At 42.4% G+C, this 24661-nt stretch overlaps 2 protein-coding genes and 1 long non-coding RNA gene across 3 annotated transcripts; 2 read left to right on the top strand and 1 right to left on the bottom strand.

The window, feature by feature from the left end:
• Nucleotides 1-120: 120 nt before the first annotated feature.
• On the top strand, nt 121-1152 carry psmb11a (proteasome 20S subunit beta 11a). The gene is made up of 2 exons (XM_056391166.1): nt 121-696; nt 808-1152. Exons 1-2 carry the CDS (start codon nt 121-123, stop codon nt 1150-1152), a joined length of 921 nt encoding a protein of 306 aa, XP_056247141.1.
• psmb5 (proteasome 20S subunit beta 5) lies at nt 1149-9503 on the top strand. Its single transcript, XM_056391167.1, has 4 exons — nt 1149-1158; nt 1429-1748; nt 3828-4134; nt 8864-9503. Exons 1-4 carry the CDS (start codon nt 1149-1151, stop codon nt 9145-9147), a joined length of 921 nt encoding a protein of 306 aa, XP_056247142.1. The 3' UTR covers nt 9148-9503.
• Nucleotides 9504-10347: 844 nt separating this feature from the next.
• LOC130178998 (uncharacterized) lies at nt 10348-23636 on the bottom strand. The gene is made up of 2 exons (XR_008829217.1): nt 23270-23636; nt 10348-18773 (listed from the first exon to the last, which is right to left on the bottom strand). It is a non-coding gene; the product is annotated as an uncharacterized LOC130178998 (long non-coding RNA).
• Between the last annotated feature and the right edge of the window lie 1025 nt (nt 23637-24661).

The raw sequence follows: 24661 nt of genomic DNA on the forward strand, positions 1-24661 counted from the left end.
GACCAGTTTTCCTCAGGATGCACTCGGGTTTAATCTGTGTTTGAGGAACACTTTTTGCCTGCCAATCATTCTGTTTTTTTGATCAAGGAATCTCTCTGTATCTGCTTATATGACACCATTATGGCTTTAGAGGATATTTGCAGTTTCAAGGACACTCCTGTGTATCACAAGTGGTCTTCATCTTTGGAAGATACTTTTCATATGACTGACTATTACAGTTTTGGATCGAGGAGATTGAAAAATTGCAAGACAACTGGTGAGGTCCCACTACAACTTTTCTTACCAACTTTACCAAACTCTGCCTCTATCAACCACAGACCTCCGTTCCCGGCCAAGCATTCAGTGACAGTCCGCAGGCCTTTCCCTCTGTCTCATGGAACAACGACCCTTGGTTTCATTTTCCAAGGTGGTGTAATTGCAGCTGCAGACACACGTGCCAGTGCTGGGGGGCTTGTTGCCTGTCCGGCTGTTCATAAAGTTACCCCGATTCACTCCCACCTGGTGGTCACCTCCTCTGGGAGTGGTGCAGACTGCATGCTGTGGGAGCGAATTCTGACCAGAGAGATCAGACTCTACCAGCTGCGGCACAAACGGCGCCTGTCAATACGTGGGACTGCTAAACTCCTATCATTTATGCTGCACCCCTTTAAAGGGACTGACGTGTGTGTGGCTCTTACATTGTGTGGCTGGGACAAGGAAGCAGGTAACACTGGCTGTGCAGACTCATCCTCTTTGACTGGTGATAGCTTCTCAGCTGCCGTTAGTAGCCAAGATGTAACTGCAATGGCATGTTCTGCATCCCCTAACAGTGGCCCACAGGTGATATATGTGTGCAGCGACGGAGCCCGACTGCAGGGAGATGTCATTTCTGTTGGCTCAGGTTCTCCTTATGCTTATGGAGTCCTGGATATAGGACTGAGGGGGAGCCTGAGCAAAGACGAGGCCATCTCTTTGGCAAGAGAGGCCGTGTTCAGAGCTACTCACAGAGACGCCTACTCAGGAAACAGTGTCGACCTCTTCCACATCACAGCCCACGGATGGAAACAAAGAGAGAGGGAGGACCTGAAAGAGGAATATTATAGAGACATGGAGAGGAGGGCAAAGATAGTGGAGGAAAGAAAAAGACTGACAGAACCAAAAGTTCCCACATGAGTCAAAGTATATGTGTGGGAGGAGGGGTGGGGTCGGGGGAAATAGTCATGTTTTAAAAATAAAATCGCTGGCTTTGATTTAAAAAAAAAAAACAAAACTTTTCATAGTTTAATCGCTTTTGTTTGCCAGAAAGAAAACTTATTTTTTCATAGACTCTATCATAGTAAGTCTTTTTTTAAATTTACTACTTGTTGGTATTTGTTTGTCTCTCTTCACAGTTTACCCAACTTTTTCTGTACCTACACATCCCTGCACTGACACTACGCTCCTCCACAGTCACAGGGGGCGCTGTGGGGTTTTGCCGCCATGATTCGATAAATGTTCCTGCCTTTACGCGGCGGAAGCTGCTTGCTCATCAGACAGTTTCAAAGATGGCTCTTGCTAGTGTGTTGAACAGTGATTGTGCGGATTTTTCTTTTGATAATTGTCAGCCTTTTGCGTCTGGTTCTGGACCCGGACATAGCGGTCTGGGTTTTGAGGCTACTCCCGGAGACAGCCTCAGTTTTTCCGTTAAAAACCCGCTGTGTGCCGCGGACGATGATGGCGTCGAGAGGAAAATAGAGTTTCTGCATGGGACCACCACCTTAGCATTCAAAGTAAGTTAAAGAGTAGATAATTGTAGCTAGCTGGCACCATAAAACAATAACGAACTGCATTGTTGTCAAGGTGAACTTCTAATAAATCATTCAGACTTTAAACATCACGCTTTAGAGCTAACATAACGGCTCGTCCCAACGTTAGCATGCTAGCATGGCTACAAACCGCTTTCTCATTGCAGATGCTCACATAGCCATTTGTGATGGTTTGAGTTTGACGTTTCTGGCTTAAAAGCAGCACGGTACATGTAAGCAGGTTTGCGTGTGCTTTTGACAGCAATGACATTATTTATGTCACTATAGCTAGTTCCCCTTTGACTTTATTTGCACCTGGCCAGTGAATGAATGGGAAACTAGATATCAGATATGTAAACAGCACCTGTGCACAAACCTGCATCTAAGCCGACTTGTGTTTTATGCTCTAAAATCGTTTTTCAATACAATACACTTGAAGCATTACAGGGGCTTTCTTGTTGTATTGTGGAATAAAAGTTAAATGTTATAAAAACTATCCAAAACTTATATTTCAAAGTTAAATACATCACATCCTTGGAGGCAAACATATATTTACTTATTAGATTTCACATTTGATACAAACTTTCAACCCCCATAAACTATTTATGCCCGGATGAGGCTGGGTAATTGTAGACCAGAGGATCTGGCTGGTCAGAATTTTAAATTGTAAGTTAATGCATTCAGGAATGATATGTCCTACCAAGCTTTTTAAAACATCTATGGTTGGAAGGAGAACAACTTCTCATTACAATTTATTTTTCACATGTATTATTTGTTCACTTAATTACCTGATTATATTTTATTCAAATGTTCCCCCTTTTAAGGTGGCTGTCATCTGTGAGTGTCCGTATCTGATGTTCTCATTAGATGAATGGGGCATGAAATTCTGACATAGATAATACTGACTGTGGTTTCCCTAAAACTGTCAAACTTAAAGATATTAAGTATAAAACATATTTCTACCAGCCTTCAAAAATAGTTGAGTCATAACTAACATACAACATACCATGAGTTTATTACACACACACAACACACACACACACACACACACACACACACACACACACACACACACAATGTGTATATGCTTCTTGAATGTAGTAGGAGTAAAGGACATAGGAGATCCTGAAGCTCTGATATATAAATAATTAAAACAAAGAATGGGCTTTCTAAAAGGTGAGGCACACTGCTTACTTTTTGCTGCAAAGATTTAGGCTTAAAATTAAGTTAAAATGAGTCCAGGCGGGTTTACATTCCACGGAAAGAAGTGGATACTGTTATTTTGTAATTATCATCGAGTCCCATGAAAACACCAAAACTAACAATGGATTTTATGCCACTAACAAGATTGTGTAATGGCTGAATATAAATTCTGCCTCTGTGCCACAAAACTCCATTGTTGTCCATAAACTATTAAAAACACATAAAAGAGCCACACTATTACATTTGGGAGACACACATCTTGTCACGACAATGAAAAGCCATTTTAGCTTTCTCCTCTCAGTTTGTCAGAGGAGCAGAGCACTGTAAATACTGAATGCTATTCCTGCTGTTGGTTTTGGTCTCTTCAGGGGATTTGCTGATAAAAAGAAAAGATAAATAACGGCAACCTTATCCCTTAATCCCGGAGCGACGTGGAGGCTGGTTCGATGAAAACCTCCCCAGCAGGCATCTTCCTCTGACTGGCCAAATCTGTTGTCTTCATTTTAGTAATGTACTGCTGTTGTGACTGTTCAGTTCACTGATTGTGGATTTTGGAGGGAAGAACAAAAGTCTAACCTCTTATCCAGCAGCTTTTGTGGCAGAGCTCAAACCATGTATTGCTTTCTCTGACAGCTGTAGAGCAGCGGCACATTTCTGCCTTGTTTACACACAAATAATGGAAGCTAACAGATGCAGTAATTATAACATGCATACTTGCATTGATTTACTCGCCACTGACTCTATGGTGTAAGAAAAAAGAAAAAGAAATGGTGCTTCCAAATTTCGGTGACATGATCAGGCAATAATTGCTCTGTGATGTGCTTCACTAACATGTGTCTCCCCTGCTGTTGCCTCTCTCAGTTCCAGCATGGTGTTATTGTTGCTGTGGACTCTCGAGCCACGGCGGGCTCTTACATCGCATCTCAAACAGTGAAGAAGGTGATTGAGATCAACCCCTACCTGCTGGGTACCATGGCTGGAGGAGCTGCAGACTGTAGCTTCTGGGAACGTCTGCTGGCCCGCCAGTGCCGCATCTACGAGCTGCGCAACAAGGAGCGTATCTCAGTGGCAGCAGCCTCCAAGCTGCTCGCTAACATGGTGTACCAGTACAAGGGCATGGGACTCAGCATGGGAACCATGGTGTGTGGCTGGGACAAGAGAGGCCCAGGTAAATACAACAGCTGTATGTGACATGCACGTCTGGCCCATACTTGGTATTAATGTATTGTTCCCAATTGAGATTTCTGTAAAGAGCCACATTAGACATTTACTTACAGTGTTTTAAAAAAAAATCACGCCTGGTAAATTTCCTTCTTTTTAAATTGAATAGGATCTTGATCTGTTGATTGTTTTTGTGACAGGTTGGATTTGGAACAAGAGAGATGCAATGATTGATCTATTAATCAGAGTAAAAGTGGTAACCATTTGGATAATTTATTAATTATTTAAGTAAGTTTGCGAGTAACCATGCCAAACGGTTTCTAGTTCCAGCTTCTTCCGCTAATTTGCTTTATTATATTTTATGTCAGAGTGAAGAAAACAAGGAATTTGACCTCTGGGTCTTTTTAATTTAATTTTTCTGATATTTTTTAGGCTAAATGATAAATCAGTTTATCACTTACATAGTTACTACAATGGAATATGTTTGAGTTCAGTGGAGCAAGAAAATCTATTTAGAACTAGACATAAAACAAGACAAAACTTTTGTCCTGTAGAAAAAAAGATTTTTGTGGCTCGCTGCTTTGAATTTGAGTTAAGATGTAAAGATTCTAGAAACATATATTCAGTACAAATATACTGAATATATTCAGTTGCAATAGCCCAATGTACAATACCCCACATATTGGTACCAATTCTTTAAGAATTTCCTGTGTTGATGTGTGACAGCAGGGCAGTGTGTGTGTGCACGCAGCACCCAGCTTCCACTCCCTGCACTCCGCTTCTACTAAACATGACAGCGACAAAACGAGAGGTGCGGCTGCAAATACAAGTGCACTTGCTGTCCATTCACGGCTTGTCGACTAAGCAGACACACAAAGTGAAAATGGCATTATTTCATTCACGTAGCCGACAGTCAGGACAAACCACAGGAACCAGAAAGCCCATTTGTAAAAGATGTTTCAAACCTGCGCAGACCAGGGGAGCCAACACCAACATGTCTCACGACAGACATGCCAACCTGTTCAAAGGATTCACTGAATGACAGTTTACTGAATGTGATGGGTGACATAATTACATCATGCCCCTGCAATCAAATATAAGTCAAATGAGTCAAGCAACAAGCAAAGTTTTCTCACCACTTTGATGAGGCAATAAAGAGCAATAATAACTGTTTAATTTGACTTTATCTTTTTAGCTAACATATTAATGAGAAAAACATCTCTACATGAAAATGCAGCATTCACACTAGTAACCTTAACTTGACCATAACTTCCAAGCTGCTGAAAATCAGGCGTTCACAAGTACGCAGATGAACAACACTAATCATGCCATTTATACTCAATCAGTTCTGGTAATGGTTATCATGGCATGCACATTTTTGTCAATAATTACTTCTATTATTGGAAAAAAGATTGCAGACCGTCGCCAAGGAGAAGTGTTGAGTGTAATTATGAAGTTCAGCCCCGGGATTATTAGCCAGCACACTGCAGTAGTGCACTAAAGTAGACTGAACAATACAATACACCTCCTTGTATGAGGTCTGCACTCTTCTCAGCTCATTAACTAGTTTTCTATTTAGTCAAATTAGATTTAAAAATGACAATTAATGAAAACAGACTCATGTTATCATTTCACTATCGAGATATTTAAGCAGGGATCGCATCGGTTATAATTTTGCTATTGTGTTGACACTAAGCTGAAGCGATGAGCGAAATATTTCACTCATTTAAATGCACAGATCATGAAGCAGTGTCCCTATTTGTAGCATTCATTATTTCTCAACCTGTGGCTGAGCAGGTGTGGTTAGCTGTTCAACACATGCAGTGGCAATTATGCTCTCTTGAAATGAAACAAAAGACTTTCTACACTTATTTATTCAATATTTTAAAGAAATTCTCCAGTTTTTCTCCAGCATGTTACTTGTGCTGTTGCATTGAAGTACAAACACACTAGTAGTTCCCAGAGTTGCCCACTAGATGGTACTGCAGCTTCTCTCATGCTCTGCCCCTCTTTTACTTGAAGCTGTGGTTTTTGGATGCCACTCAGTGTGGGGCCGTTCATCACCGAAGGTGTGCTTACAGAGGCCGCCACACCGAGACATTAATGGGAAATCGATGAGGCTGGGACTGTGGGCCAGCGAGAGTACGGCGGGATGATGGACGTTGGGTCTCAGCCCCGGACAATTGGGTCGCATGCATAATGCCTGTACACCCACTGAGATCGATGCCGGCTTTGTCTGGAAAGCAGAGAGGTCTGTGTGAACAATGACGACCCTCCGGTATGCCAACAAACGTAAATGACACGTGTTAAATCCTGGCCAATCAATTGGGGAAATAATGATCCCTGTATAAGTTCAGTAGGTGTGCGAGCTTAGCCATGGCCCCTGCAATGCCAGTGATTGAATGGAGAGGTAAATGTCATGTAAATTAAATCAATCGTGATTAGGCGGGAAGCTCATTAGTTGGCTACAATCATGTCAAGAGCACTTATTCCCCTGATGGAGTGTCTTAAGCTGCATGCGAAATAAATCAAACAAAAGCTATGTTGAGGAGCTTGACAAATATGTCTCCTTGTAACAACATTAAATGTTATGACACTTGTAATCAGGGTATAGTTGATGCTTGATAACTTTGAATTTGCTTTACGTTGACTGAGAAAATATTCTGCCCAGCGCCCCCCCCCCCGCTGCTCCGTACAAGGACATGAAGGGTCTATAATAGAGATATGTGATTAAATGGGATGTGGCCTCATGACAAAACAGTAAAATAGTGTATGATACAAGAGCTTGTCAGAGAAAACCCATGTCAGTTTTACAGCCACTCCCAAGAGAGTGACGTGATTTGATTTTTTTTTCCTTCCCCTGCCTCTGTTCAGCTGCTGCTGCTGCTGCTCTCTCTTTACTCTTGATCCAGTGGTGAATTCTACTGGGAAGGACGGATGACGGATAGACACTGACCCATTTGATGCTAGCCACCCATCCATTGCACTGTGCTCCTCACCTACCTCTAAAGGCTGTCAGTACAGCCAGCTGCAGTCGCTTCTGTTTAAAAAGAGAAAAAAAAAGAAAAAGGCTCCTTAAGCACCTGTCAGTTGATTGATGGAGTGGAAGGAGCCTGTCTTGGCTGCCAGTGTTACAATGCTCCACCACCCATTCAACGTGCCCCCACTTATGCTTCAATGTGGGCCTTATGAGTCTTACCCATCCTTTTTTTTGTTTTCTGAGCACTCATTGACGCCTGCATGTTTTTTTTGCATCAGTGTTTGAGCTGCAGAGACGGATAAGTGATATTGCATTGGGCTCTACAAAGACCCCAGGTGTGTTTGGAAAGGAATGGATGTGGGAAGTGTTTTTTGGTGCCGTGCTGCTTCTATACTTGGACCTCCTAAAGAGTCCTCATCCACCTCCGTCAACTGTGCTACTCAACACAAGAGCCTGCCTTTACAACTCTCTCCCTGCCTATTATGTTTTTAACGAGTCCCTTACAGTTTTCGAGAGGAACAGGCAGGTCTCAGAATGGCAAATTACCCCCGTGCATAGACAGGCACTGGATGATTATCATGGCAAGCTAACGACAGGCTGAGGAAGCAGCAATTTGCTAGTTGAAAGCAATGGTAAGCTTCTTTTTTTTTTCCGGAAAAGCAAGTGGCTCTCTATCCCTAATAGACTGTCACTAGTTTAGCTGAGAAACACTGCAAGCGAGGATGTGGAATCTGAGGGCATTTTGAAGTGTTTTTTAATGTGTGAGATGAGCGAAAGCAGCGGGTATTAGGCAGTTCTATATGCATGTGTTCCTGCGTTCCTCTGCGTGAGTATCGTTTTCACAGGTTTTTGCTTTGTGAAGCACTACGAAAAACATGTCTTTTTTTTTTTTTGCATGCTGTCTTTTTACCATCTGCAGGCTGGCTGTGGGCGAGCTCACAGGCTGGTGCTAGTCACCCGTTCCACGTCACACTGGAGTCGGGCCTAGCGAGTGTGTCACGGCGCAGAACAAAATGTCTCGCATGTGTCCGCGTAGCGTGGTGTGGAGCAAACTGTCCCTCACAGGTTCATCAGAGCATTGTGGGTCTACAGTGCACTTGGGATTACATGTTTAGTCAGTTTTGTGTGGAGAGAAGTCGCGCCTGTGTGTCATTCAAGTGCGTGTATGTGTGGAGGTGGAGAAACGGGTGTGTGTATGTGTGGAAGGGTATCAGTGTGCTGTACTCGTCTCATGTCCACAGGATGTGAACACGCTGTTGTTTTTCATCCTTCCTATTGAGGTGCGAGGTGCAAGTACCTGTGCAGCTCATGTTGCGGGTCGATAGTTAATTTTTGGCGCGTTTGCAGGGATCAATAAGGCCTGGAGTAAGGCCCCTGGGCAGACAGTGATGTGGCCTGCACCTCGTCAGCAGGTTCCGCGGCCGGTTTCGTTTTACTTGAAGAGGATGCAGCTGTTCATATCTGCAAGCCTTACTTCACTTGGAGAGGTTGCAGCTGTTCATATTCTCTCTCGAGGACATAGTGTATGTGTGTGTGTGCGTGTGTGTGCGCTTACAAGCTTGTGTGTTTGTTTGTGTGAGAGCGGTGATGTTAGATGTACACCACCATCTCATCTCAGTTTTCCTGACAAAGCTCAGCACCTGAGTCAGGAGATCAGAGGATGCTTTTGTTGGAACATAACTCCTTTTACAGCGTTTCCTCCTACCTCCCTTTGCCTTTCTAGTCTCTTGACCTGCTTTTTGTCCCTTCTCCTCAGGGCTGTACTACGTCGACTCAGAGGGAAACCGCGTGTGTGGCGACCTATTCGCCGTGGGCTCGGGCTCCATGTACGCTTATGGTGTGATGGACAGTGGCCTGCGACAGGACCTGACCGTGGAGGAGGCCTGCGAGCTAGGCCGCCGCGCCATCTACCAGGCCACATACCGCGACGCCTACAGCGGAGGGCAGGTCAACCTTTACCACGTCCACAGCGAGGGCTGGACCAGGATCTCCCAGGATGATGTGCTCATGCTGCACCAGCAGTACAAAGATCAGGCATAGTCAGGAATAGGAAGGGTTAGGAGTTTATTCTAGTATCCAATGTTGAAGATGTTCTGAAACGTTAGTAGGGTTGACACAAGAATAAAAATGGACTCATTTGCTGATTGGCTTCACTTATATCACTTCTGTGGCCCGTTTTTGACCTGTTGCTAGCTTAAATCTTTATATACAAGTTCAGTGAGCTTCATTCACCCTGCACAGTATGGGAGTATGATGTGAGGGTCTGCGGGGGGGGGGGGACTCGAACATGCTTTAATATAGTGTGGGATCAGTGTGGTGCGTGCCCTACATACATTTAATTTAGTTCATACCCTGGGAAACTACATCTTTCTCAATAAAACCTGTCATGTTCTTTTTTTCTTTTTTCGAGTGTGTTGTTGTTTACGAGTGTTGCTTTTACCTTTAGTTCTCTGTGATGGTGAACCGTTGTATATCTCTGAGTCTACTCTTTATGTAAATGTGTAGTCTCATCGCCTCATCTTCCTTTTGATGTAGTCATTTTGCCACTGTTTGTGTTTACATTTCAGTCGTCTGTTCCCCCAGCTGTTGGGATTCAGAGGTACATGCAAAGCCTGTTTTGTCTCCTCTATATGTTCTGCGTTTATTAGCGGGGAGTAGCGCTGTCTAAATAGCACTATTTAATTGCATACCACCAGCCGCAGTAATTGTGCCTCCTCAGTTGTAACATTGTGTTTTCTTCCCCTCATTGATAATGTTCCTTTCCTCTGCTCACGTTGCACAAATACGTCTTTTAATTGGAAGGGGAAATTTATTCTTTAATTCCTCCCCGACACACTTAACTTCTCAATGTGCAATGTTGTGTACCACCCTGCCATGGTGTTTTACAATGTAACGACCTGCGCTGGCAGTCTGTGCCCCTCCAGCAGTTTTTATGGTCAGGAATAAACACTAATAAAGGGGATGGGGTAGACATCCGACGCCAGCACGCTTTCAAACCATGGTTAAAAACTAGTTTCACAGGTGACTAGTTAGCAGATGGAATAGAAATGGGATTTCGATAAATGGAAATGAGCGGGTCTCATCTGTGATGCTGCTCTTGGTAAAGGAAGTGATAGGGAATGGCACCATCAATAGAAGCAGATACTGGCAGAGTGACTGTGCTTGTGCTCATGAAGGTATTTTAAAGTGGGGCAAATGTGGATAAAAGCGTTAACACTTTGGGTAGATCTCCTTTTTAAAAAAAAAAAAAAAAAAAACTTAGCCATCCCCCAAAGCCTGATGAAAGGGGTTAAAAGAATGATTTTTCACAGATGGAGTCAATATGACTCAAAATTACATCCTCACAATTGTGGATAAAGGCTGCGCCCTCCAGCACCATTAAATATCCAACATACTGTATTGTCATAGAGTAGAGTGTGGGAAGGCTTGCCTTGATAAAAAATAGCCTGCTGTTAGAGGCTGTAATTTCACTCCATAATTGCTTAATGAGACACTATTTGAGAGAAAGCATAGTGGAGTGTGTGTGTGTGTTTATGTGCGTGTACACATGGGGCAGATTTGATCACTAAACTTAAAATCCTATGTACCAATTGCATCACATTTTAAACAAGCAACCAGCACATTACTGGGAATCAGCACAACTCCACTAACACATCCAGTGAAAATCAGTATGGTTTGGAAAATGCATTGTTTGCTTAGCTTGCTGCAGGTCTGGAGACATGGCTTTAAGCAGTAATGAGTAAAAAGCAGGTAAATAAAATATATGTCTATTTTTAAAAGTGATATTTAATTAATAAAAATAAGAAATTAATAAGAGGCTGAGGAAGTCCTTCAGAAATGGTGGAGCCCTGACAGCAAAGGCTCCCACCTTTGTGTTTGAGTGTAGATCATAGAGGTTTGGATCTCAACAATATAAAGAGAATAAAGAGTAAGAGAATAAAGAGAAAAGAAGCATTTGAAGGATTCAACGAGCAAAGGAGAACATAATGTCACCAAAAGGTCACAAATGTAACTCAAAGCTAAGCTATTCGGGGCTTTAAAAAGTAATCAGAATTTGTAGTTCATTCAAAAGGCAACGGGTTAATAAACAATATAGAGATGCCAGGGTGTCTGAAATATGGTCTTGTTTCTTCTTTCCATTTAAAGCCCTGGCACCAGAGTTTTGAATTAGCAGTAAAGAAGGTGGACATTTTTTCAGACTGCCAGAGCCCAGAGAGTTACAGTAATACTCCAGTCAACAGAGGATAAAGGCATGAGTAACTGTTTTGAGGTTTTTTCGGTCGAGTGAAACCGTCTAATATTTGAAATATTTCTCAGGTGCCGACAACAGGAGTGAACCATTGATTTAATGTGTTTATCTAAGCTAAGGCTGCGATCAAAGGATGATACCAAGACAGGTGCGGGATCACAGAGTGACAGTTTAACTACAGAATTTGAGAATACAATAACTGCTCTGTCCACACAGATGATCTGTATCTCTGTCTTATCACTGTTTACTTGTAGAGATTGTAAGAACACCACTCGTACTGACTGTGAAGCCAGTCTTGGAAGGATTTCATTTCTCTCTGAAAACAGTTTGCAGGGTCACGGCTCAAGACAAAGTTGAGTGTCATCTGCAGAATAGTGGCAATTAATAATAGTACATTATTGCTAAGTTTAGTTTTTTTGATGTAAAGAGCGACGGTGTGATTCAGATGAAGTTGTCTGATTGACAAACAGAACCTGAAAGCCCCTCCAGGATTGGGTTTCATGGTAAAGATGCTGCAGAGCTCTGTGATCTGATGGATGGATGTGCAGTGAAAGTGTACAGACATTCATGTTGGTGATCCTCTAACTTTATTGATTTTTATTTATTTAGCAACGGCTAACATGCTAAACTAAGATGGTGAATGTGTGTAACATTATACCTGCCACACAATCAGCATGCGAGTACAGCCTCAGGAAGCCGTTACCATGGCTGTAAAGACTTTTTCAGATGAGTTATGTCTCGCATGTACAACCCAGTGCAGCACCGTGACTGCTCTGAAAGAGAGACTGCCCAAAATTGTGCCCCTTTTATCAGTTGTGTGACTCATCGAGTGTTGCCCCTTTTTGTGACAGCAGGCGTTTTTCTTTGAGTGCGGCTGTTTGGAAGGAGGAATAAACACTTCAGAATACCATTTTTAGGACCAAAACCGTTTGAAGCTGAATCCTTAAGTGCAGTGGAGAGAAAAAGTAAGTGAACCATCTGGAATAATCTTCATTTATGTGTCAATTTATCTTTGAATATGACCAGATCTTCATCTAAGTTACAATAAGGCACAAAAACTTTTGTTTAAAACTAATTACACACCATTCATTGTCCATACTGAATACAGGCTGGAACCCTGTCTTACTGACATGAACATAAGCGCAGTCAGGATTTACCAAACCTGGAGTTCAGCCAGTGAAACCAGATTGGATGTGTGGGCTAGAGCTACTTTGACTTATACAAAACACTCAAACATTTACAGTTTGCTGTTCACAAGGAACACCTGCCGATGTTAAACATGCCTTGCAAGAGAGAGAGATCTCTCAGACTTCATGTCTGTAATTGTTGATTTGCTTGAAGCTGGAGAGGTTACACAGTCATCTCAAAGAGTTTAAATATTCATCAGTCCGCAGTCAGACAAACTGATTGTAAATGGAGATGATTTAGTTCTGTTGCTCCTCTCTATAGGAGTGGGCGTCGGGCTAAGATGACCCCAAAGGCGCAATGCAACGCACCAAGTAACTTAACAAAGAAACCGATAAGCTCAGAGTAACAGCTAAAGGCTTAAAATAATCATTGGAGCTGGTTAACGTCTCTGTTCATGAGACTACCAACCGCAAATCATGGAGCACGGTGTCTGTGGAAGGTCAGTACAGAAATCACATACATGTATGAAGCCAAAGAGCATCCCATGGGGTCGGGCCCTCTGCTGCATGTCGTCCCCTCTCTCTCTCTCCCTGGCTTTTCCTGTCTCTCTCTCACTGTGCTATCCCAGTGAACGCAAAAATGCAAAAGAAAACCAGAACAAAGATTTTCAGTTTATCAAGGTCTCCTACAGCATAATGTGAGGGTGTGTGCTCACCTGCTGAAGCTGGGTGATGCAACAGGACAATGACCATCAGATCACATTTTATGACCAGTTAATGAAGGAAAGCAGGTCATCCCAAAGGGTTCTACGTACGTTTACCACTGTAGCTCTCGTTTTGGGGCTACGATTTTGTTAGATTTAGCTTTAGGTGTATAAATCTGTAGTTGCTGGTGTGGATGGCACCTGTCTGCACCTTTTGGACCGTCCAGTCACATATGGAGGAAACACCTCTCGCCTGTGGTTTTTCCACCATGTTTTTGACTCACCCACCCTGTCTGTGTGGTGTGACCTTGGCATTGGATGATGGCGGTGTGCTGCCGGTGTAGACGGTGGTCTGTCTGGCACTGAGATTGCAGGTTGTCAACAGGTATTTTCAGAATAGAAGCTATTATCAGAACCAGCTTTCAGAATATTTTCCCAGAGTTTTTACACTCAGGGCAAGATGGTGACACTATGGGGAGGCGTGACCAAACGAAGAAAATAGCTTCATTTCTTTTGCCTAATTTAGACGCGATGCTATGAAGAAGACCAGCTGGTGATATTGAAAGGTGCCAGCACAATGATTTTCACACTTTCAGAAAATAACCCCGGTGCCCACATCGTGCCATCTGTCAGGTGGTCGTATGCGATTTCACTCCTGGACACCGGATCATATCTTAACACAGTCCCGAGGGATCACATACACCTCACATATGAGGCGTTACTTCCTATGATTTGACGCTAGGATCTTCAAAGGGAAAAACACCCAATTGCAAGAGTGCACACCTTTGGTGATTGAGTATCTAGCAGCCATTGTTTATTCCTTTTGATGCTTTGCCCCGATGGAAAAACAAACGAGAAGTCTATTTGGCTTGGGTAATGACTCCCGGCTGGCTGCTTCTTGTCCACCCCGGAGCCTCTCCGGGTGTCATATAATCAGTACACCCAAGTCCTTAAATGCGTGCCAGTTCTGACAAACAACAAAGCTGGCATGAAGATAATTGTGTTTGTGGTCCCTGTGCATCCCCTTCCTCGCTGGCGCAAGAGGCAGCCGCTGCCTCGCCTCATTTGGGGGGTGCTGTTTTTCATCCCTCGTGATGACAGCCACGCTCTTGTCATTCCCGCCGCATGCTTGCCATGGCCGCCTCACTCTACTCGAGACTGTTCTTTCTTTTTTTTGCTCCCTCGCCCCCACCTCTTCTCCAGCAATGTTTTCGGCAATTGCTTTTTTTTTTTTTACTCGATTAATTCAGTGACACGAATGAATACAGCCCAGCAAAGTAAACAGTGCAACCCTTGAGTTCTGTCCAATCTGAGTCAGTACTTGTACGTTTCCCAGCAGGCACTTAGGAGCTTCTGCCAACACCACTGTCGTTGCTCTTGATGATGATGATCATGAGGGTGATGGTGAGGATGAGGATGATGATAGCCCCTACTATTAGTGCAGACTGTGCCTCAAGAGGCCCAAAGCAGTCGGCTGTTTATCCCTTGTCATGACACCTGACTGTATAAATGGGGCCTGTCTGTTTGTTTTATCGTCAGCAGCGCCAGGCCTTGCCTCCCAGGCAAACAGAGACAGGGTCAGGGAGACTACAGCTAAAGATGTGGCAGTAAGAGCGATGGTGGCTGCCACGGTCACTCCACTTACTCCCATGTGGCTCCTGGCTTTATATATATATATATATATATATATATATATATTGCACTGCGTCCTTTAATACGTGGTGACTAAGTCCCTCAGGGTAGAGAAAAGTGAATTGCGGATTCTGTTGTTTCACAGTATCAATGGGATTTTTTCTCCTGACTTCTTGTTATATTAGTGGCAGTTCACTTATGTGAGCTGTTAGATTTGTTTATGTATTACACGGTGTTGTGTTTTCCTTTTGACTGACCCTGATACGCCATTCTTTGCTTCTATAATCTTTGTTTGTTGAGACTTTGAATTGTGGGACGTGGAGGCGTCTGTCTGTCATTTTGTCATTTTTCTATAAATCATTGAGGTAAGGCATCGACAGCATCTGCTGTAAAACATTCAGCTCTGGATTCCACATGATTCTCCCTCTGGATGTCTCTGCTTTACAAGTCTGATAGAAGAATCCAGCACTACGGTGTGTTTTTTTTATTGGCAATGAGTGACACTCAGAGCTGCATGCTTTATGACAGAGAAGCCAGCCCCTGCGGAAGACCCCCGACCCCCTTCTCTTATTCCCCCTCTCTATTGCGCCTCACCACCCGTCCATGCCTTTTTCTGTTTTACATTTTGACTCAATCCCCCCTATGGTGCCCTCGGCCTGTCGCCCACTTCCCTGCGGCCTGATCTCGCTCTGATCAATGCCACCTCCCTCCTCCCGACAATACCAACAGGGAAATGGAGGCATTAATTACCCACCCCAGAGCTCGTTACCCGGGCTCAGCCCTCTCAGTTTCCTGGCTCTTCACTGACTCTGCAATTGTAATTCAGCTGGGGGGCAGGACGTGAGGGTAATAACAGAGGGTACCCGTCCAAACGGACGATCGCCCGTTGATAGATGATCCGCTGGGCCGGACGTGACGGAACTGAGGTGAGGGCGCCGGGAGTGACTCTCAAGTGATTGACACACAGCTCTGGCACCGGGATTATGTGTGAGAGAAATAATTTATGACTTTTTCTTCCGGAGCCGAGACGAATGCCAGAAATGAGTAATGACCTCTTGGAAGTTCAGCTTCTCTGATCGCAAACAATAGCCCAGGTTGTCACGGCTGTGGAAATGACAGAATTGATGGCGATATGAGAATTAGAAGCTAATGGACTAAATCATGGAAATGGCAGTTTAATTAAATATCAGGATCTTGCTATGAACAACATTTCAACATCTGAGACATTCTCACTGATCAATATTGTCTCTAGATGCAGTACAAAGAAAATTAAGCTGCATTGCTTTTTCCTCTCCTAACTGCCTCTTTCTGTGTACTCCCCACTGTCTTGTCACGCTTTTCTCTGCCTTCCCCTTTGTCTCGTGCTTTTTCCCTGACAGTTTGAATGCTAAAATCTCGAGTGCCCAGCGGTCGGCCTCCTTTGTGTTATTCAGCCTCCCATGTTTTCATGTAAGCACTGCGCTGATAAAATAATTGTTTATTTGTCTCTCCCAGCAGTCACCAGTTTTGCCAGAGCCCTCAGCCTGTTTTCCAACTATGCCTCCATCAGCAACTTCTCCTTATCCTCCGAGGCTGTATTCTGTATCTGCTCTCATTTTCTCTTTCTCTTTGCCCCACCGCTTTCCAGACTCCACCCTCTCCACCCTCTCTCTCTCTCTCTGTACTTCTCTCCCCTTTATACCTCCCTCACCCCTCCTCACCCACTCCCTCTCTCTCCCGTTCTCCCTTCTTGCCTTCCTTTGCTCAGGACCAATCTGCTCTCATTACATTGATTGAACGGTGCACTCTCTCCCCAGTGCCTCTCCAAGGCCTTTCTCTGCAGCCTGCTCATGCAGCAGCACTCAGCAGTGACAGCAGCTTTGGCTCTCTCTCTGTGGGCACAATGACAGCATGGCACCTGCTCCTCAGCCCTGCGACCTCTTGATATTATCATATAGTTCAAGGGGAGATTTGTGTACTGATGTGTCCTTCATTTGAATAGGACTCTCCAGGTGTAAATGTAACAGTAATAAAGTAGAGCAAACACAGGAATTATCCAGTACTAGTTGTAGGGGGAGTGTGTGTGTGCATGTATTTGATAACTATGTAGGAGTATTTAATATGGTGGATGTGAATTTTTGTTCAACCTGTTCATGTTTCTCAGATTGAATTGGTCTATTTCAGCTCTCAGGTATAAGACTTTCCCTTTGATCTTGGTACTAGCCAGAGAGTGCCAGCATCGCACGCTACCTGAACCACAACCACCTTCTATTATTCATCCCTAATGGTGCATGTTTCACATATTCAGTGTAACCTGCAGTGCAGCTTCCTCTGGTTTGCCTCCACTCCAACTGACTCTCACTACTACCACTGCATTTGGCTGAAATGCAAATAGAGCAGGCTCGATCTGATGCTGTGTCCAATTCCTTCCCTCCACCCACAACCTCGATGCTTCTCCATGTGGCCGTACATTCGTGTGAATGTAATATTACAAAGGTTAATGTTGTGAGGTAACCGTTTACCCTTTCCCCTCCTCCTTTTGAATCAGTATTTTCTTCACAGCACACTTTCCCCCTTTCAGTTCTCCGTATGTCACTTTATAAGAGTACTCCTTGTCTTGACACATGACGGGCAGTTATAAATAAAGTATCAGAATCGATGCAGCAGAACTTTTTTATGCCGTGTCTTCTTCTTCTTCCAGACGCCTACATTACCCACAAACTCAACCGCCAATAGTCCGATTGGAGATTTGAGTGTGTTTTGCTTGTAGCGGCTAATGAGGAGTGATGGAAGCCGGCTAAGCTCTCTTCCTTCTAACTCCACATCCACAGATTCTTTTTCATTTTTAAACTTGTAGTCTTCAGCCCCAACACTGACTCAAATGCCATCACTTGAGGCAATTTATCGGATTTTGCACATTTCCCTCAGGAACCACTAAAGTGTTTATCCAATTTTTTCCACTTACGCAGTAATACACTCCAATACCTGTACACATACACTGATGTATTTGATGAAGTTCTCCTTTAAGCTTGGGAAAATAATTTTACTCCACACTGTCTGACAGTATCATACATATTCTGCATCAGCTTGTTCCGGCGCTTCCTTGAAGCAACTATACGATATTTACACACCAAGACTCCATGTTGTTAGGCCCTATTCCATCAAATGCAAATATTCAAGATGTCTTGTGCATCTTTTTAAACACATCTTGCCAAAATTCAGCCTGACATGTTTGGTATATTTCAGTACTTTTGGGTCTCAGCTAGAGTTGAAATTAAAATTCTGTAGGTTTGAACAATGCTTGGCTGCACCGCATGAATTTCTAATGACTGTCCCACTGTCCCATTAGAAAGAGTGGACGTTAGCAGTGTATCATTAAATTTGATGCAGTGTTGGGGAAGTTACTTTGAAAGCATAACTTTGCAGGATACCAGATACTTTACACTGGAAGAAGTTGAGCTATACAGCAAAAATCTAGTTTGGTTCACTAAAGTTGTTGAGAAAAAGTTGTTCTAAATACTTGAATACAAGTATTAAATACAAAAAAATGATCAAATTGACAATTTATATATGATATGAAATAATAACAAAATATAATGCAAAAAGTCACATGCCAACAAAAAATGCCACTCAGTTGAGTTTAATGTAAAAAGTACCAACTTGCTCACACGTCATACATAAACCAAACAACTAAAATACCTCACTATTCATGGGAACTGCCTTGAGATAATGTATGTTTGGTGCTATACGAATAAAACTGAATTCAATTGAAAATTCAAGGAATGTCAGAGTTGGTTTTATATAATAATTGTGAAAAAAAAAAAGTATGGCCGTGGTGATTCTTCCTCAGGCTGAGATTCAGGAGGTTTATCCATGATGATGCTGCAGCGCCTGTCCTTGGCTTTTGCACATGCGCTACACGAAGGTCAAGTGTTTGGCTGTGGCTGCCTGACAAATGCATCGCCTGGGGTCCGGCTGAAAGAAAAAAGAGGGTGGGGCAGGGTAAGAGGGGTTCAATTACAGTAGAGAAGCAATGATAAAACAAAAATAAAAAACTATTCCTTTCCTTTTATGGCCTAAAATTGTTTGTAGTTTCAGTAGCAAACTACAGAAACATGGCAAAAAGAAAAGGAATTTGAATCACTACTCCCCAACACTGATTTCATGTGATCTGCAAACAAACTCAGCTAACTTAATCCTCATTGCAGGGGCGGAGCCAGAGACAGTGAACATTCAGGGCTTAGCCCCATCTTCAGTCTATATTCAGGGGACATGCTCCCCCGGGGAAATTTGTCCCCAGCCACAGCAGCTACACGCACTGTTTACTGTATCAAGCCATTTGTGCATCATTTGAGGAGAAAACATGATTGTTTCCCAGGAAAAAACAATCCTGAGTCTGCATCATATATTGAATCTAATTGTTCTCTTTCTCCATCAGTCTGAAACCACAACACAACAGATTTTGACGATGACTAATTTTCAATACTGTCTCATAAAAAGAGGCAAAGATTGTCTGATGTTACTATTTTGAATTTAAACATAGGCGAGGAATGAATTTGACATAAACAGCGTCACTAATCTTGACACTTATTTTTGTTATACTATGCTGGAGTAGAGTTCAAAGGTTTAATGTTTAGATCACAAATCTACATTTAAATCCAGACCATAATAATATGTGCTGCTGCATCGTAGGATAAACAACATGGAAACGTACTGTAATATTAGTAATTTATTTGATCTACTCCTGATCACTCTGTTCTCTTTCCCTCCTCTTTTCTTCCACTTCCACTCTCTCAGCTCCACTCATCCATCCCTGGAAATGTCCTCCACTCAAAGAAAATACAAATGTCAAAGTCCTTCCCCTCGAATCTTGATTGGCTAAAGCGTGGGCCCAGACCTCTGAAAGTCGATGACCACCTTCTTGGTCTTGGAGGTGTTCAGAAGGAGGCAGTTAGTACTTTAGGTACCGGAACAAGACATGTTGTTTTCCACAGGACCGGGATCCTCCCTGTTTGTAGACTCAAGTTAAAGATCCTCTGGAGAGGCTCGGCCAGCTGGGCTGCACAGTCCTTTACCAGCCTCGGACCACAGACCGGCAGAAGGTTTGTCTCAAGGCTGTGAGTGTAAAATACAAATCCACAGTCGTAGAATTGAGATCCACAAATGCTTATTCGCATCACAAATGGAAAATTGATTCACAAATGTCTGTTTGAAAGTTGCATTAGTGAAGATATTCACTAATGCTTCTCATGTATTTGTAAGTTAATTGAATGTATTCACAGATAAGTTTTTAACTGTGGAATTTGTTTGTGTATTTGCAGATCCGTTTGACTAGATATTTATGTATTTTTACTCACTTGTCAGTCTGTTCATGCTAATAATATTGAGACAAATCTTCCCCCACACCCATCCCTCTTCCTCTTCACCTGCTTTCTCCAAGTTCTCATTTCCTCTTCTCTCCCTCGTTCTTTCCCTCCCTTTCTCTCTTCTTCACTCTTCGAATCCAGACTTCCCCTGCTGTCCTCCTCTCACCTGTTCTCCACCCCTCTCCTCTTGGTTCTTCATCACATATTTTCCTCCTCTCTCCTCCCTCTAACTCTAGCTTCCTCTCCTGGTCCACAGGTTGCTCTGTCCTTTCCATCAAGTGTTTAGAGTCAAGCCCCGAATGCTCCGCAAGTTGTCAGGTGACCTATAAATGGCTATTTCACCAGTAAAGTACTAATAGAGCTCCATTGATTTGCCGGTCCTGTCAGAGAGACTGAGAGTAAATGGCACCAAGTTGAAGTTACATTATAAACTTCATATAAGATTCTGGGCTATTGGGAAAACATCCGGGGCTGGAGACCCATAAGCAGCCCCTCCGCACCGCCCATGCCTCATGGTATCTAAGGAACTAGAAACAGTAGTTTTGGTTTTACAGTATCCGCTGACATTTTGAGACATACACGGCTAAATCTCTCACTGCCAACCCACTACAACAAGGATGAATACAATATTGGTTGTGCCACTGAAAGAATTATAGACTGGTCCGTCTTTGTTACGCTGACTTACCTGCAGACCACACTCTGAGCAGTTTCCATTGGGACTACTTTCTACCAGAGAAACAGTCCCAGTAAAACTACAGTGCGTTCAAGAGGTAAAGTGGTCCTTTGTTCAGTTCAGTATGTGAACTGCTATAGGTGTTGGACTATTATCCAAGGCCAAAATTGCTCTAGTGCACCTGATGTACAAGTGAGTAAAGCCCCAGAATGCATTGTAAAAAAGCACTGAGCATTGACTGGACGTGACATCACTGCCTTTACTCTACTCTACACTTTCAACAGATCCTCTGACACTCTAATATAAGGATACAGCAATGCAGAGCAGCCAGATTGAGAAAGTAATGATTTCTGAAGCCCCCTTCTTACAGAATTATAACTCTCTCTTCATAACCAGAGGGGTTTCTTATGAAAACAAGATTCTCATTGCAAGACTTTATTCACAGTTTTAAAGAGAATGGGGACTCAGACGCCACACTGCTGGCTGAAAGATGAACAAAAGATGAGAGAACAAGCTTCCCCATAAGGAATAATGCAAAATCTTGAATGGCTCTGTGGTTAGCCAGAATGGATCTACTGGTAAGAGAAAAAAATCTCCTGGCAACAAAGCAGCAGATAAGAGAGAATCCCATTAACTGCCCCTTCACTAATGACACATTTCACATCAACATTTCTTAAAAAAGAGCAACATTTCGTGGTGTTTCTTAAATCCTGAAAAATAGACTTCAGCACTCAGTTCAACACCCATTTGTTTGTTTGAGTATGATAACAGTGTTAATAACTTTTTTCTCATTATACGGACAAAATGGGATGAATAATTATGTAATGATGGCAGCTCAGTGCTGTAGTTTAAGGAACACACAGCTACATCTAATAAAATTAACAACAGGACTTAGATGAGCCGGTGAGTGAGCACCTAGGCTATACTGATAATAAGCAATTAAAATACCCATAATTAATTTTTATTAGCCGCAACTGTGTTGTCCACAACTTGACAGCTCTTATGGGCACCTTCAGAAACAAATGTAAGCGTTGCTACAAATGTTCATCCTGCACAATTTAGTCCTTATTCTTAAGTTTTAAGCTGCCTAACTTTGAGGAAACGGGTCACAAGAAACTTCCACACAGCTCTCTTTAGTGGGAGCCACTCTAAACCAAGGTGACTTTGAAATGAGGGGGAGTATTGGGACAAAGCCCATTATAGACTGATACCATACAGTGATATGTACTGTAACAGGGGTGGCCAACCATATGCCACGGAGAGCCAAAAGTCTGCAGGTTTTCATTCCAACAGATCACCCCAGCAGGTGACTTCACTGATGAGTTCTAACCCTCTATCTGAAGGACTGCTAATTAGTGGCTCTGGATGGAATATAAACCTGTAGCATGTGGGTGGCTGCAGTTGTATGGGCTCAAATTAGGGTCAAAACAATTTGAGCTCACAAAGTGATGTTCCCGAATAATTCAAAGGTTCGTAGGCTTGTTGTTGTCAACCTTTGTAAACCTGTAAAATTAATTAGCATGAGAAATTCAAGTTTGTAAATGTGTAGAAAAGACAAAACAAAAACAAAACAAAACAAAAGAGACTGCATGAATAAAATCTGTGAACAAATCATAACAGAGTTGAGGTTACACAAAGATACAAAGCAGAAAACTGCATATAAAACTCAGCACTCAAGTTCCCATATTCTATACAATGCTGAAGTTACAAGTACTAATTTTGACGTGTTTACACCTGATGCACTTTTAAACCCAGGTGGGTTTCATTATAATTGAGGTTGTTGTAGAAAATAATGGTTAACAATTATTGTGTATGTCTGCAAACCCACCTGGGTTGCAGAAGAGCTGCAGTGTAGTGCGTGTGTGGGAACTTTGAGTGTTGAGTTTTACATGCAGTCTTCTGCTTTGTATCTAGGATACGTAGATGTCAACAAAAGCGCTTCTTTTTTCACATTGCCTTTGTGTATTGCACCATTGATATCATTTGTTCATAGACTGTATTCACAGTCTCTTTTTTTTACAAATACAAATCCTTTCTACACATGTACAAACTTGAATTTCTCATGCAGATTTATTTTATAGGTTTACAATGTTCTAGTTACAAACACAGACTGTGTAATCATTTGTGAACATCACTTCCTGCTGCTAAATCATTGACCTAATTTGAGCCCACACACTTGTGCTACAGTATAACCTACTATTTTGCAGTTGGGTTGGGTAAACTTAGTGTTATTTTAAACAGATTTTAAATGTTATATTTAATCTCTTTCATTTAATATTTTTTATTGAAATTCTAGCATAATTGTCTATCAAATTTGCTTCAGGAATAAAAACGGTTACTGTTCTAATACCATGAAAATAGAGTTATCCAATCAGATTTTTCCTTTTTTTATTTTTATTTTGTTGTATCTTGGCAAAGAAAATGTTACTCACACTCATTGGTAAGGATAGGAGTTCATATCCGGGGCAGCAAACTGACAGCGTCTGTCTCATGGAGCTGTCTGTCTGCAGACTGCAAGAGAGGGGCGTAACTGTGAGTGGGCGTGACGTTTAATATGGGGCGTGGCCTCACGTGGGCTTAACCGCGAGTATTGCAACCTGTAAACCGGCAGTTGAAGAAGTTGTTTTCATGTTGGAAGAAGTGAAGAAGAAATTTGCAATGGATTTTTTCATGAGAATATTCACAACTTGGAATACTTTTGTGTGGAAAAACACTTTTACATTTTTTAATCGGCCGACCCTCGCGAGACTGAAGGAATATAAATCATGGAGGAACAGACGGACGATCGGATTTCACGTCGGAAAGGTAGGGAAACGCCAGCGTTTCGCTGTTTTGTTGCTGGTTTAAGATGCTGGTAAAATCTGAATTATTCACAATTTTGTTGTCATGGTTTTTCTGTCAAACGAACTGAAGAGTGGGATTGTGGAGAGTTTATCTGGACTGACGATGTGTAGCGCGGCATGTATAGACTTGAGTTCAAACGTCTGTGTCTGTATAGTGTTGCTAGGCTACTTTGCACGAGCTTTAAAGTGGTCGACAGCGACCAGGTGGGTTTTAACAGGACTTAGCCTCCTCAGTTGTATTTTTTTTACTCCCTCTGTTAAAGCTTCTTGTAGAAAAATAACAAAAACAACAAAAGTTTACAAAAGATACGTTGGGAGAAGCGAATTTTCCGTTTGACTAGTGGAATATAACATGTCCTGTTTTAATAGTCTAACCTGTATTATTCACCTCCCATGAATTTTCACTGCATTGAGTCCCTAAAACACAGAACACAGTGTGTTTTATCAGTTCAATATTGAACAGGTCTTTTAGTTTCAAATTATGGGATGATTTGAAGGGACTTGGCAACCTTAATGTAGTTAGTAGGGAAAAGCAACACACATCAGTCAAACTGTGTCTTTACAGAACTGTTCTGCCAATTAAACGTATCAAAGGGAAAGCTACGTTTTAATAGTTTGTTTACTGATTCTACCGGAGCTGTCTGGGCATCATCTTCAGTTTGCTTTCATTTTTTTTCCAGCTGTGAGCAGCTCCTTTGTTTCCTTTTGTACATTTCATTGTGGAAGGTGTCTATCCATAGCACACTCAGAAATCAAGCAGCTTCAATGCTGTATGCATACTGATACATTTCAGTATACATAATTTAGTCTTCCAGTGTGAAAGCCATACAAACTCTAAATTATGTCCATCGTTCAAACCTGCATTCATTGATGTTTGTGCTCTCAACAGCAGTGGAAACAAGCTGTAAACACAACACTGACACATTATACACAACAAACTGTAAACACAACACTGACATATTATCACCTTTTAAGTTCATA

Source organism: Seriola aureovittata, chromosome 12 (genome assembly GCF_021018895.1).
Source record: "Seriola aureovittata isolate HTS-2021-v1 ecotype China chromosome 12, ASM2101889v1, whole genome shotgun sequence".
NCBI classification, from domain to species: Eukaryota; Metazoa; Chordata; class Actinopteri; order Carangiformes; family Carangidae; genus Seriola; species Seriola aureovittata.

Bases quoted from the DNA above. Each gene is read 5' to 3' on its own strand.
- psmb11a (XM_056391166.1), top strand. From the start codon at position 121: ATGGCTTTAGAGGATATTTGCAGTTTCAAGGACACTCCTGTGTATCAC. The intron at 697-807 runs GAAGCAGGTAAC...GCATCCCCTAAC, and splicing joins CATTGTGTGGCTGGGACAAG to AGTGGCCCACAGGTGATATA.
- psmb5 (XM_056391167.1), top strand. The intron at 1,749-3,827 runs GTAAGTTAAAGA...TGCCTCTCTCAG, and splicing joins CCACCACCTTAGCATTCAAA to TTCCAGCATGGTGTTATTGT. The intron at 4,135-8,863 runs GTAAATACAACA...CCTTCTCCTCAG, and splicing joins CTGGGACAAGAGAGGCCCAG to GGCTGTACTACGTCGACTCA.